Raw genomic sequence first — 16,002 nt, 5'->3', positions numbered from 1 at the left:
ACACACACACACACACACACACACAGACACACACACACACACACACACACACACACACACACACACACACTCCTGAATTCAAATGATTAAACAGAGGAACTTTAGTATTTGCTTCAAGACTCTTAAGTAGGTAACAAAATACAGTCATGTGAAAAAAAATAAGCCATAACCCATGGAAATAGTTGGCCATGGATATATTTGGTCAAGCAAACATTTGATCCACTTTGAAACAGTGCCTATTAATAAAGTTGATACACTCTATCAAATAACACATAAAATTGACATTTTGTAGTAATTTTCACAATCTAAATGAACAAAAGACATAATTAAAAAAAAGTAAGTATGGAAAAAGTAAGTACACCCCTACATTTATCACACCTTCAAATCCATACAATTAGAATCAGGTGTTCTAGACTGGGTGCCAATGATTAGAACCTGCTTAGGGAGTGCAGGTGGAACCTGTCATATTTATACCCCTCTCATATATAGTGTCTGGTGTTCCCTCTGTTATTGAAGTGTGTGGTGTCATCATGCCAAAATATAAAGAGTTCTTTAAGGCCTTCAAAAATAATGTTGTGGATACCTATGAGTCTGACAAGGGATTTAAAAAGATTATTTGAAATACATCATTCCTCTGTAAGGAAAGTAATCTACAAATGGTACAGATTTCAAATGACTGTCAATTAGTCCAGGACTGGCCATGCCAGCAAATTCAGCCCAAGGGCAGATCATCTGGTGCAAAAAGAAGTCTCCAAGAAGCTAGAAGTCTTGTTGGTGTCAACTGGTCTCAACTGTTGTCAACTGGTCTCAATGGTGTCAAAGTGCATGCTTCTACAATCTGAAAGAGATTGCACAAATTTGACCTGCATGGGAGGAATGCTTTGAAAAAGCCTTTGCAAGACTACAGTTTAACAATATAGACACAGACCAGCCCTTTTGGAATAATGTGCTCTGGACAGACAATTCAAAGATAGTTGTTTGGCTACAGCAGGTGTCCCCAACACGTCGCTCATGAGCTACCAGTAGCTTGTGGCCTGATTGTCGGTAGCTTGCGAAGACATTCTGGCAACCCTTTCCCATTTCATCCAATCAGAGTGGGCTATACCACTTCCTATCCCACCCCCTCCACTGAAAATGTAGTATTATTTGACATTGGTCATCATGCCAATGTTTCAATCAAGCACGTCATCATGCTCATATTATATTATAGTATTAGCTAGAAAATTTTGTTTGCTTCAGGATGAGTGAAGACAGTGTTCCACCAAACAAAAGGAAGAAAACATACTATTTCCATGAGGAATGGGAGAGTGAATTTTTCTTCACCAATGTAAGCGGAAGATGTGTGTGCCTAATTTGCAGCGCTAGCGTTGCTCTCGAAAAAACAATGCAATATTGAGCGCCATTTTACTCAAGTTCATGGTAACTTTACACGGGACTTTCCTGTGGGTAGCGGGCTACGAACTGAAAAAGTGAAGCAGCTGAAAGGAACATTACAAAACAACAATCTTTATTCACTAAACCGATAAAGACAGGAAATGCTGTAACAGAGGCATCATTTAAAGTGGCGCTGATCTTGGCAAAACAAAAGAAGCCATTCACCGATGGCGCCATGGTGAAGGAAGCGATGACTGCGATGGCCGAAACTTTGTTCAGGGACCACAAAAGCAAAACAGAAATTATGTCCGCTGTCGCTGATGTCCAGCTCAGTGCCAACACAGTGGCAAGGAGAGTTTCCTTGCTTTCTTCAGATGCGAGGAGACAGTTAGAACAAGACATGCAAAGGTGTAAATGGTTTTCATTTCAATGTGATGAATCGGTGGACTTGAGTGATACAGCCCAGTTGGCTGTTTTTTAAAAGTCATACACTAGACAGTAGAGAACACAGTGTATAGTGTAAGTGATTTGGGACACAACTTTAGTATTTACTCTCAAAAGCGTGTTTTCAGAAGAGAAGTAACGTAGTGAGTAAACGTGCCCCATGCCAACGATTTAGATTGACAATGATTTTCATAATCGATTATTATCAATTTTATCGATTATTTGTTGCAGCTCTAAACCAATTGTTTGATGTCCATGAGAGCATTTTTGTGAATTTTATGAACAAAAGATCAAAAGGTTAAACCATAAAGACAATTTTTCACAGCCTTCTTTGCTCATATTTACCAAGGGTGCCAATATTACTGGAGGGCACTGTAGGTGGCCTTTGTCAATAAATATCCATATTTTATTTTCACTCTGACAGAAACGAACAATCTTCAAGAAGACTCAGTATGATGAATCAGAGGAGAAAGTAACTTTTATATGAAAATCCTCAATGCAACAGAAAGTGAACATTGTGACGTTGATTAGCATTGTCATCACATTAGAGATCATCACATATTACTGAAATTAGTTAGCTACATGCAACACATCCACTTCTAGTGTAACTGGGGACTGAAGGTCACAAATGAATGACTTGGTAGCACTTGTGGCTCATCTGAAATGAATGGAGCAGAAGTTGAGGCTGTGTAACTCGCAGGCTCATCCTACTTATAGCTCCTTGACTTGTTATCCTGATGTTGACATACAAAGACTGTACCAGTCTTGGTTCGCCCAACTGACCTGCACCGGAGCTCCATGGCATGTGTACACATGGCATGTGTACATGGCATGTGTACTCCATGGCATGTGTCTAACGTATATGTGCCTGCTGGTGATGGTTGTGTTTTCACCAGACAAAGAAATGTGTCATATGTACACTGGCTAGCACCCTACTTTAGAACACTCTACAGGCTTCTGGCATTTGAGTACACTATATCGACCTTGTAAGGAGGGCCCTATATAACACCAGCTGGTGTACAAACTAAACTTCTGACAATGTCCCCCCACTTTTACACAATCCAAGATCTCACTGCTTTCAAAAGCCAAGAAAGTCAGTACTCTGTCACAAGAAGCTCAGTCCTTTTTGGGCAAAGATGACATTGATCAGTAGACAAAAGAGAGGGTTCTGCTTTCTTGCACCAAAGAAACACGTCAGTTTCCATCCAAACTTGAGAAATTTTAACTAGTTCCTGAAGACCCTTCCATGCTATGAGTAAAAGATATTGTTCAAAGTATGCAGCCACAGGATTGGTTCACATCCGTCGACCTGCGCAAAGTTAGAAAGGCCACACTAGTGGCAGACACTATCCAGGTATTATACACCGTCCCTGGCTATTAGAAGGGGTGAAATTAAATGCTACTTACATTAGTAACTGTGGTTCTGTGAATGCCATATATAAGCTATATATAGTTAATTACAATTTAAAACCTGGGCTGGTTTGACAAAAAGGTTCAAAGAAATAATTGTTGTATGACAGTAGTATTTCTTGTGAATGCTGCATAATACATTACTACTTGACCTTAATGGAATATCTCAATCTGTGTGTGCACACGTACAAGGGGTTATTCATGTGTTATACACCACCAGTGGTGGTTATACAGGGTTCACAGAACCACAGCATACCCAATTAGCATTCAACCTACAGGAATCTAGTAAATTCTCAAAAATTTTAATCAAGTATACTTAGAATTAACTGTTACTAAAGTAACAGAGGTGTATTCGATCAAGCACAATAATACAGTTGTGATTTGCCTTGTGGATAGTACTACTTGTCAAATCCATGCTGTTATAGAAAAGCAATCAATACTCTCTGACCCATCAGAATAGAAAATTCAATACTGCCATTGTGTAGCAGAATTATCATTAAAGACCTGCTGTAGTGAATAAAATAATACTCTATATTCTGTTTGTGTGCGTGTGTGTGTTTGAAGGTGGAAGGGGGGTGTACCTCCTGTTTCTGAATCGTGGTAGTTTGGGTCAAGTCCTTTATCCAACATTTTAGAGATTTTCTCTGACTGGTGATTTTGGATGTAATCCATAAACTTCCTCAGATTGGCCTAATGAAGGAGAGAGAGAGAGAGAGAGAGAGAGAGAGAGAGAGAGAGAGAGAGAGAGAGAGAGAGAGAGACTTTCCCTGTATTTTTCGGGCCAGTTATAAATAGGTAACAGAACAGCTCCCCATACACATTTAAAAAAAAGAAGTGAAGTGAAGGGAAGCAGATGAAGGTCACATATGATGCATATGATCACATAATATCAGTGGGAAGATGGAGTAATTTGTATATATTGTAAATAAACGATAAAGTTATGTTTGATTATTTGCATTCATTCCTGAAAGTTTTTTTTAAATATAAATTTTATAAATTTTGCTGGCAATGACATGTTAGAACAATACTGTATACAGTTTTCCCTGTGTGCTGTAAGAGAGGTTTTTTTTGTATTTTTATTTTTTTTATTAAACGGTGTAGTGGTTTCATTGTGCTAGTTACAGTAAATAGCATAGGGATTTGCTTGATCTTGAAATTTTACTTTACCTTGACCCACATTTCCCTTTATACAGTTTATAAACAAGACTGAAAGTTGGTGTTTTGGTCAAAGCAAGACATAATCTGCCAACAGCAAACAAAAGATGTTTTGTCTTTTTTGTTTACACAGTTAAAACAATTAATTATACAACTTGATTGAAGGAAGTATTAACAATCCCTGCAACGTTTTCTAGTACCACTGATACCAGGTCAAAAAGTTGATTTATAGCCCAGGGAGATAGTAAATGTGAATAGTGAAGCCTATTTTAAAACCAGAAGCCACATGCTACGTATGGTTAGCCAGGAACCACACCATGATGGTTTTCAGTTCACACTGTGACTCACAAGCATCATCTAGATAAAACATGGAGCAATAGTTTATATTCTTTTTATGGGTCAGTAATTACAATGTGCAAATATCTGCAAACTGCAAGCTGGGAGATATAAATATAACATAAAACATATTTTCCCACTGCATATGACTATATAAAATGTATTAGCCCCAAAAGATCTTCACTCCTATGCCCAGTGGCAGGTCGTACTTCCATTTGGAAGTATGGAATTATGACCAACTGCTTGGACTCCCACTGCAGCAGTATGAGTACAAATTGAAATATAGACCTTTTGACAATTGGCCTAGACTGCAACATAGCATCATTATGGTATTATGCAATCTTTTGTACTAGACACCACTAGCATGCTGTTTGTGGCAAGTGGCAAAAATAGTTTTGCTGAATTGCAGGAATGGCTCCTGGTGTAAAATAGCCTTAAAGTGCCATGAAGCATGTATGCTAACTTACCTTGGTATGTAATTTGGCAATTTGCTTCTCATCTACACTGGGTTGTTTGTATACTCTGCTTTTATACCGAAACTGTAAAAGAAACCAGAGAACAGTACAGTTGTGTTGAAGGTATTAAGATCCAGTCCAACTGTCAGTCTGTGCACACACTATAGCTACCCTAGTAGTTTGGTAGCTGCAGGGCTCTATGTTAGGGCCTTTTGCTGGTGGAAGTATAATTTAAACGCAGACAGATGATAGAAAACACATTTGAATTATATCAGCCGGCTAATTATTTCTTATTATATAATGATAATGATAATGATAATGATTCTTTATTGGTCACATATACATATGCACAGTGAAATTCTTTTCTTCACATACCCCAGCATGTTAGGAAGTTGGGGTCAGAGCACAGGGTCAGCCATGATACAGCGCCCCTGGAGCAGAGAGGGTTAAGGGCCTTGCTCAAGGGCCCAAGAGTGGCAGCTTGGCAGTGCTAGGTCTTGAACCATTGTTGGGGCTTCAACAATTAGTAACCCAGAGCCTTAACCACCAAGCCACATTGCCCCATATAACAGTTTTTACTGATTTTAAGTAAATCCGTGCATTGTTTACAGCAAAAAAAAAAAGTTCATGTAAAATTGCTACATCAGGAAGTTACACTAGAAAAATTATTAAGATATCCCACCCCACCCCATTCTCCTCCTCTCATCCAGTAGAGTTCCTTACATCAGCAGTATGGTATTATTAGGATATTATTTTAAGTCTCAAATGTGAGTCACAACCCATTTTAAGTTGCAAAGGCTGTTCCAGTCTGGGTCAGTGATGTAAAGCACTTTAAAAGTATAGTTATCTGTAAGTATACAACAATTGCTCTACAGTCTGTAAGTATATACTGCCCCACATACTGTATACTTCCAGGTAAGTATTGTTTTTTTTCTTTCATTATTTAATAAACTTCCACTGATTACAGTACTGTGCAAAAGTTTTAGGCACATGCAAAGAAATGCTGTGGAGCAAAGATGACTTCAAAATAATGAAATTAAATGGTTTTCCATTTTTAAAAAAATGCAGTAAAGAACAGTAAACAGTGGTAAATGAAACAAAGTCAATATTAAAAATAAATAAATAAAAGTAGTTATTGTTTTCTGTATAACTGCTGTTCCTGCTGCTTTCAGTTCATCCTGCAACTTTTTTGAGCATCTGCTGACATTTTCTTTTTAGCTTCCTTCCTCCTTAGGGTACATTGTGAAATCTTGCCTGGCACAGCTGTTGTTCTTGAGGAAGGTAGGAAGTTTTTATAATTGTACCAGGTAAAATTTATATTTTTTTTCATCATTCAATTTTTTTAATTTAGCTTTTTAAACATATATTTGTTTATGCTTATGAATGCATGCTTTTTTTTCATTATCTGACATTATGTGTGTTAATTTGAAGTGAATATATGCACTGGAAGTATATTAACTAAAAAACAAAAGTGTCCAATTTTGCATACAGTAGTGTATATTGTACCATTATAAACAGAGACTGAGCTTTTCCCTTTTTACCTCCAGAGTTGGGATGCTTTTACTAGTTGGTTGTGGATATTCACTGAGCAGACGTTCTTCATCCAGGAACTTTCCATCTCGGCCATTATTTGCTGGCTGGAAGAGGCCATAATTCAGCACGTCCTTTAAGCTTTGACTCAAAGTACAAAGGATCTGCTGCTTCACCGCCCAGACCGTCAAGTCCACATCAAACCTCATACATTTCTGTTTGGGAAGATAAAACTGTCATTTCAATTTCCTGTCATTTCAATTTCCTGTCATTTCAATTTCCTGTCATTATCATTTCAGAAGCTACTAAACTCAGAGCCTCAAAGAAAAACCATGAAAAACTCCACACAAACAGTAATCCAAGGATCAAATCAGGTACCATGGGACTGTGAGACAGCAATGCTACCCACTGTGCCACCCAGTATTTTATAATCTATACAAAAAAAAGGCGCAAAAATATTGCATAATGTATGATTATATTTCTTAGCTTAGCAATGTTTTTGAAATAAATAAAGGCTCTCCTTGTACTATTACCTAAATGAGCTTCAAATGAGAAATGAGACTGTAGTCAATAATAAAAAAAAAAACTTTCACTGCTGCACATAAAGGAGTTCAGAGTTACTACATAATCACTTTACTTCTACCTGCCTTTGGCCCTAGTAGATGTATTTCTATCTTATAAGTATCAAATGTCTTAATTAAGCTGGTAACTGTTATCTGGTTTTACTGAAACATTCAACTCATTCTCATTCAAAGAGATTTGATTGCTTCTGGTTGTTTAGGAAAATGTATAGTTGATAATTTAAGAAGAACAGAACTTCAATTCTGTGGGTTTTTTTTTTTTTTTAATTATTTGTTATAAAAACAATTGCATGGTCCTTGCCAAATTCTATGAACAAACATAACCTCAATATGTAGTTTGTTTGTTTTTTCACAAAAAAGGAAACCAGCATTCTGAAACCAGGTGGCAAAAAATAAGTATACCCTTCCTACTTCCACAACTGTTAAGAGAGAAATTAGCAGCTAGGTGTAACAAATGAAATGCTCAAGATTATTTAATCATCAAGAAGTGTGACTGCCTCTATAAAAACAGAACTTTTGGCAGTTTGGTGTTCTGGAGCACTCAGGTGTGTATCTACATCATTCCAAAAAGAAAGGACATCAGTCATGACCTCAGAGAAGTAACTGTTGCTACTCATCAACCGGGGAAGGGTTATAAGGCCATCTCCCAAAAATTTTTAATTAATTATTCTACAGTGAGAAGGATTATTTACAAATGAAGAGCCTTCAAGACAGTTGCCAATATTCTCAGGAATAGGAAGTCCCAGCATGTTCAGTCCAAAGTCAGACCATTTAATGGTCAGATATATAAAGAAATATGAATAATAAGAGGTCTCTGTAAGCACAATAAATGTTTATGTTAATGACAGCACAATCAAAAAAAAAAAAACTGAACAAGTATGGCTTTCATGGAATGGTAGCTAGGAAAAGCCCTTCTCTACAAAAAGAATATGTCAGCACAACAAAAGTTCTGTAAAACTATCCTTTGGACTTATGAGACCAAGGTGGAAATGTTTGTTCATCATATACAGCACCATGTTTGGCAAAAACCAAACACAGCATGTCACCACAAATGCCTGATACCAACTGTCAAGCAGGGTGGTGAAGGGGTGATGATTTGGAATTGTTTTGCAGCCACAGGACCTGGGAAACTTGCAGTCTTTAAGACATCGATGAAGTCCTCCTTATACCAGGATATTCTTGAGACAAATGTGAGGCCTTCTATCCAGCAGCTTAAGCTGAAATGAAATTAAATAACGCAACACTAAAATGATCCCAAACACACCAGCAAATTGACATCTAAATTACTAAAGAAGAAAACATCAAGGTGTTGGAATGGCCAAGTCAAAATCCTGACCTCAACCCCATTGAGATGCTGTAGTGGGATCTTAAGAGAGCTGTGCAGAAACTAATGAACTCAAACATCAATGAACTAAAATAATGTTGTAGAGGTGAGTGGGACAAAATTTCTCCAAACTAATGTGAGAGACCTACAGAAAAAGTTTACTTCAAGTTATTGTTGTTAAAGGTGGTTCAACATGTGACTGAATTATAGGGTATAATATTTTCCCATCTGGTTTCTGAATACTGGTTACTTTTGGGGAAAAATTACTACATATGGAATTCTGTTGTTTGTTTGCTTTTGTTGTCATCTGAGGTTATTAGTTTGTTTATAGAAGTTGGTGTAGACCACATGATTGTTATTTAGGTCCTGAAAACCAGCACCGTTGAAAAAGAGAGTTGCAACACGTTTTGATCTAACAGTCACATGTTTCATGTAGCTCTCAATAGTTCCAAACAAATCTGTGCTGTGAACCTGTTTGAATGTGTTTAAACGAGAAAGAGAGCAGCAGCAACTGTATTTGCAGCAATTTTAGGTAAATATTAAGACATAATGTGTTTTGATTACTATTTTGAATTCATTTACAGCAAACATTTTTTTTCTGGGGAGTGATGGAGAAACAGCATTAATCAACTTTTCTGTGTTCACTTTTGGAAGAAAAGGGGATTGCTCCCATAACATAGAATGCATTAATATTTTCTCATGCTTCTATGGTCATAATTACTCACATCCTAATGTTATCTCATGTTAAGATATTCGCACACACATGCACCACAAGAATATCAATGAATGCAAGCAACTGCTCAATTTAACCCAAGACAGAAGCTTGGTCAAAAGTGCAAAATACAACCCCAATTCCAAAAAAGTTGGGACAGTATGGAAAGTGCAAAAAAAAAAAAACAATCAAAAAGAGTCATTTGAACATTCAATTCACCCTGTACTATATTGAAAACACATTATTAACACATTAAAAACACATTATTAACACATTTAGCATTTAGCATAACACATTTAGCATAACAGGATGGGAGCGCCCTTGCGCGCGACCGGTATCTGAAGCTTGTGTAAAATCATGCCTCTACTTATAGGCCTGCCATGATCAGGTGACGTGGCAATTAAGCGTGTCACATGATATAAATATGTGAACCACGCCGCCAGCCTTATTATCTTCAGTGAGACTGCATGTCTGTTGTTTGTGTTACAAAAGACGTTTCATTTCTACTCTTATTTTCTCAAAATCCCTAACTTTTCTATACCTTTTTAAAAAAGAAAAGGAAAGAGAAAGAAAGAGTGAGTGAGAAAGAATTCAGAAAGTGTGTTATACCTTGCTCCCGTTTCATCACGGGAGGAGATGGACATGCTTTCTGTGTGAAGTGTTTGGGCGTGGAGCATGCGACAGCAGCCCTTGAGGGGTCTGTCTGTCAGCATTGTGAACATTTCACAGTTAGGCAGCTCCACTCTTGGCTCGCTCTCTTCTCGTCCTAAGGTCGTGGGGTTCTCGTATGGATATTGAAGAGGAGCCGGAGACGAGCGCTGCTCTATCTCTTGCTCTGTCTTCCAGGTCCGGCTCGCCACCTGACTCTGGAGCTTGTGTCGTGACTCCTCCTTCCCGTATGGAAAGCCAAAACACCCTCGCTAACTCCGAGGAGTCGGTAGAGGGTGCCACTGCACCATAAACCGACAGCAGCTCTCAAGCATATAAAGAGCTGCTTGAGGTGATTACTAGGGCAGTTGAAAAGTTGAATATAGACTGGCCTGGGGAAGAGGAAGTGGCTTGTAGCAGGCTGGATGAGCGTTTCCTCTCCAGTGAACATAAATATAAATCTCCCTCAAACCACAGAAAACTCCCCTTTCTTCCAGAAGTGCATGATGAGATATCACGCTTCTGGAGAAAACCATACACTAGCCATGTTTATAACCCCACGACGTCTGATTAGTCAGCCGTCATGGGGAGTGAGCAGCACGGCTATTTAGCGATGCCGAAGGTGTAGGGGGCGCTTGTGAGCCACCTCTCTCCATCAACGGCAGGTAATTTAGGGAGGCCAACTTTACCTTCTAAGCCATGTAAGGCCACCATGGGTTTGGTGGGCAAAGCCTATGCGGCAGCGGGTCTTGCTTGTGGGTCACTGCATACAATGGCAGTGTTGCAGGCCTACCAAGCAGACCTGCTGAGTGAGCTCGACACTAGGGAGGGAATTGGGCCCGAGGCAGTGGCAGAGCTGCGCCGCACCACAGATTTATCTCTCCGGGCGTCCAAACAAACGGCCTATCATATCGGCCGTTCAATAGGTAGCCTGGTTGTGGCAGAGAGGCACCTATGGCTTAACCTCTCAGGGATGGGGAACAAAGATAAGGTCTCCTTGCTGGACGCCCCTGTTAAATCTTCCGGCCTGTTTGGCGCCGTGTTTAATGCCATCGCGGACAGGTTTTGCGAGGCAAAACAGCAAACAGCGGTGTTCAGCCAGTTCCTTCCCCGTCGTGTCGAGTTCGCCAGTGCTAGTGCGAGGGAGGCACAGAAGGTGAGTTTGGTGGCCCGTCTCCCCCTGCAGAGAGCCAGGGGGACTGGGCGGCCACAGCCACAGCCTGCTATGAGGCCTGATCTAAGAATGATCATAAAAGCAACGCAGGCAAGGAAGGAACGGTCCTGATGGGTCACGGAGCTACGTATCAGGGAACATGAGGTTGTTAGGGCAGATAGCCCCCAGTGCTACTGTAGGGCCTGCCCTGGCCAAGGCTATCCCACGTTTTCAGCCTTCTCTGGTCAGCAAGCTATCACAGGGCGATGGGAAACTGATGCTTTGCTTCCAATGAAATGTGGAAAATCTAACATCACTAAAAGACCATTTGGTAGCGTGGAAACTACTGCCAAATGTGTCTCCATGAGTTCTATCTACCATAGAAAAGGGTTACCGGGTCCAGTTCAGAGCCCGACCCCCCCAGTTCAGAGGTGTGCTCACCACAGTTGTCAGCACAGAGCAGAGCCCAATGTTAGTGCAGGAAGTAAGTTCCCTTTTGGACAAAGGGGCCATAGAACATGCACCCCGTTCCCTAAGGGAGGGAGGTTGTTACAGCCATTATTTCTTGGTCTGCAAAAAAGATGGGAGTGTGCGGCCAATTTTAGATCTGCGTCATCTGAACCGTACTCTTCAGACATACAGGTTCAAGATGCTGACGCTCAAACTTATCGTGCCACAGATTCAGTTCGAGGACTGGTTTGTGACGATAGATCTGAAAGATGCATATTTCCACATAAGAATATCGTCCAGTCACAGATAGTTCCTGAGGTTTGCGTTCCCTTCAGTTCCCTTCAGGCTAGCTTTATCCCCTCGCACCTTCACAAAGTGCATGGATGCTGCTCTCGCTCCCTTGTGACTCCATGGCATCTGTGTATTAAACTACCTGGACGACTGGTTAATTCTAGCATGATCCAGGGAACTGGCGGTTCAACATCGAGATGTTGTTCTCGTCCACATGAGGAACTTGGGGCTCAGGTTGAACCTCAAGAAAAGTATGCTTTCTCCAGTGCAGAGGACAACTTTTCTAGGGGATATATGGGATTCTACTACAATGAGGGCTTTTCTATCTTCAACACACGTAGGATCAATCCTATCAACTTTGACCAAGATAAAGCTAGGTCTGGGCATCCCCTCCAGTCTCTACAAGAGACTGTTGGGCCTTATGGCAGCAGCAGCCAATGTCATACCGTTAGGCCTATTGCACATGAGACCGTTTCAGTGGTAGCTGAAAATTCGGGGGTTTCATCTGAGGATGAAACCTCTGAGAGTAATCAGCGTCACACGGCAATGCCTACGTGCTCTGAATATTTGGAGGTGTCCCCAGTTTCTAGCCTCAGGTCACACTCTAGGGGCATCTCCTTATCGCAAGACGGTAATGACAGATGCATCCCTCACGGGCTGGGGTGCAGTCTTAGATGGCTGTCCAGCTCACAGTCTTTGGAGTGGCCCTCATCTGGAGTGGCATATAAATCGCCTAGAGATGCGGGCCATGTTCCTAGCACTGAAATTCTTTTTTCCTCAGTTGAGAGGTCACCATGTGCTAGTTGTGTCAGCCAATACAGCGGTGGTCTCATATATCAATCACCAGGGAGGGTTATGTTTATGCCCCCTGTTCAGGCAGGCGCAACTAATCCTTCTCTGGGCAGAGGGAAAGTTCTTGTCAGTGAGTGCAATGTACATGCCAGGCAGCCAGAATGTAGGGGCAGACATCCTGTCAAGGCAGGGGCTGAGGCCGGGGTTGGAGGCTCCATCCACAAGTGGTGGAGTCCATATGGCAGAGGTTCGGACAAGAGGAATGGATGTGTTCACCTCCGAGGAGACAACACACTGCCCGCTGTGGTTCACCCTCACTCCTCCCGCACAATTGGGGTTGGATGCCATGGTGCACACATGGCCGAGGTCACGTCTATATGCTTTTCCCCCAATCGCTCTGCTCCCACAAGTTCTAGCGAGAGTTCACCAAGACCGTCTACGTCTGCTGCTAGTAGCACCTTATTGGCCAGCTCGAATATAGTTCTCTGAGATAATCCCCCTGCTCGACGGTACTCCTTGGGAGATTCCCATCTGCAGGGATCTACTGTCTCAAGCTGGAGGGCTGATTTATCACCCTCGCCCAGAACTATGGAAACTGTGGGTATGGCCCCTGAGGGGCACCAGCTTATAGATTCTGGTCTCACAACTGAATTTGTAGACACCATGTTAAATGCTAGAGCACCATCCACAAGGAAATTGTATGCACTCAAGTGGTGGCTTTTTGTCTTGTGGTGTGAGGAATGTCAGCTAGACCCAGTGAACTGCACAATAGCTACAGTCCTGGAGTTCTTACAAGAACGTTTCTCAGCAGGGTTGGCTCCTTCTAGAATCAGGGTTTACGTGGCACGTGCACCTGCTGTGTCCAGTAAGGGCTTTCTGTACTTACGTCCACTGCTTCGGCAGTGTAAGTCGGAGCATCTGCTGGTCTGCTTTGGCGGCGACAGTAGAGGTGATGCTGTGTCAAAGCAGCGCATCTCTAATTGGATAGTGGAAGCAATCTCTATGGCTTACGAGGCGCACAGTCTCGCCATGCCTCTGGGCATAGGGGCTCATTCCAGTAAGGCGGTCGCTTCCTCGAAGGCTTTGTCCAAAGGGGTATCCTTACAGGATGTGTGTGCTGCTGCAGGATGGTCTATGACACACACATTCATTCGTTATTACACCCTGGATATTCATTCCACCCCGGGGTCGAGCGTCTTGCAGTGACCCTCGGGCTTGGGTCATTCTGAACAGGCTGTACCTTCGGTATGACGGAGTGGGTATTCTCGTTCCCATACTGTTATGCTAAACGCAACGTTGAAGTTTCCTTTGAAAGGGAACATCAGGGTTGCGCATGTAACCCTGTTCCCTGAGAAGGGAATGAGACATTGCATAGCTTTATCATACCAGGGCAGGCCTGTGAATTGCGTCTTTGCTTCAGATAATAGAGGCTGGTGGCGTGGTTCACAGGTGCCATATATATATCATGCGACGTGCTTAATTGCCACGTCACTGGATCGTGGCAGGCCTGTAAGTAGGGGCATGATTTTACACAAGCTTCAGATACCGGTCACAAGGCAAGGGCGCTCCCATACTGTTATGCTAAACGCAACGTCTCGTTACCTTCTCAGGGAACAGGGTTACATGCGTAACCCACACGTTTTACTTTGTGAATTTAATATATTTTTGAAAATATTCACAGATTTCAAATCGGATGACTGCAACACACTCCAAAAAAGTTGGGATAGTTGACTGTTTACCACTGTGTAACATCACCTTTTCTTTTAATAACACTTATAAAGCATTTGGGCACTGTAGACACCAGTTAGTTAAGTTTAGCTAGCGGAATTTTCCTCCATTCGTCCATTATACATTTCTTCAGCTGCGCAACTGTACAGGGTCATAGTTGCCTTATTTTGTGCTTTGTAATGTGCCAAGCATTCTCAATCGGAGACAGGTCAGGACTGTAGGCAGGCCATGCTAGCACCCGCACTCTCTGCTTATGCAACCATGTGCTTGTTATCCAGACAGAATGTGGTTTGGTGTTGTCCTGCTGAAAATGCAAGGACGTCCCTGTTAAAGACGACGTCTGGATGGCAGCATATTTTGCTTCAAAACGTGTGCATATATTTCTGCATTAAACACACCTCCATATCATGACAGATGCTGGCTTTTGGACTTGACGCTGATAACAGCTTGGATGATCCTTTTCCTCTTTGGCTCGGAGAACACAACGGCTGTTTTGTCCAAAAACTATTTGAAATGTTGACTCGTCGGACCACAAAACATGATTTGCTACTGTTCATCTCAGATGAGACCGAGCCCAGAGAAGTTGGTGGGCTTCTGGACAGTGTTGATGTATGGCTTCTGCTTTGCATAGTAAAACCTTAACTTGCACCTGTGGATGCAGCAGTGAATGGTGTTAACTGACAAAGGTCTACCAAAGTATTCCCGAGCCCATGTCAGGATATCCATTACAGACTCATGACGGTTTTTAAGACAGTGACGTCTGAGGGATCGGAGATCACACCCATTCAGAAGTGGTTTTCGGCTTTGCACTTTAGGCACTGAGAGTTGACCAGATTCCTTGAATCTTTTAATTATATGGTGTACTGTAGAAGGGGAAATGCCCAAAATCCTACCAATTTGTCTTTGTGGAAGTGTTGGATTATTTGCTGACGCATCTGCTGGCAGATTGCTCTTGAGGGACTAGACCTTTTTTTGGAGGCCTAGTACTTATATTCCTTATATACTATGATTAGATGATTGCCTCCCCTGTTTCACATCACCTTCTTATGTCAACTTGTCACATCTCTATCTATCTCATCTCCCGTCCCAACTTTTTTGGAATGTGTTGCATGCATCAATTTCAGAATAAACGTTTAACTTCAAAAAACTATACAGTTGATTAAGTAAAACATCAAATACCTTGTCTTTGTACATTCTTTGTTTAAATACAAGTCAAAGTACATTTACAGATCACTCCTCTTTGTTTTTTCCTGGAAAAGTGATTAGGCTGAAATTATTGAGCGAAATTGACCAATAAAATGTTCAGTACCTGTAAAAAATACTGTACTTCTTCTTATTATATATGATTATTTTTTATTTATTAATTTTTTTTCCTTGAATGGTCAATGTTGAGGGTGATGTGAGGTAGGGGTGTGTTCTTTCAGTGCCAAAAACCAATAAACGTAATGTTAATTTTATTTTATAAAAATAAAAAAATAAAAAATAAATAAAACTTTTACAGATCAAGGTCTTACAATGGTTGGCTGTGCAGCATTTGGATGCAAAGAAAAAAAAATAAATGAGAAAAAAAAGGAAAGTATGAATGAGCCCCAGTAATGAAATCCTTCATAAACAGCAGA

The 16,002-nt window shown here is 41.1% G+C and overlaps 1 protein-coding gene across 1 annotated transcript in view; it reads right to left on the bottom strand.

The window, feature by feature from the left end:
* The window catches only part of LOC124628034 (SH3 and multiple ankyrin repeat domains protein 2), a 161,987-nt gene that overhangs the window by 99,853 nt on the left and 46,132 nt on the right, over window positions 1-16,002 (bottom strand). Inside the window, exons 3-5 of the mRNA XM_053678083.1 lie at window positions 6,716-6,919; window positions 5,187-5,258; window positions 3,810-3,918 (exon numbers count right to left, since the gene is read on the bottom strand). Coding sequence (XP_053534058.1) covers window positions 3,810-3,918; window positions 5,187-5,258; window positions 6,716-6,919 — 385 coding nt within the window. The remainder of the gene's footprint in view (window positions 1-3,809; window positions 3,919-5,186; window positions 5,259-6,715; window positions 6,920-16,002) is intronic.

This window comes from Ictalurus punctatus, chromosome 4 (genome assembly GCF_001660625.3).
Source record: "Ictalurus punctatus breed USDA103 chromosome 4, Coco_2.0, whole genome shotgun sequence".
NCBI classification, from domain to species: domain Eukaryota; kingdom Metazoa; phylum Chordata; class Actinopteri; order Siluriformes; family Ictaluridae; genus Ictalurus; species Ictalurus punctatus.
This window is presented reverse-complemented; position numbering and strand designations above follow the sequence as displayed.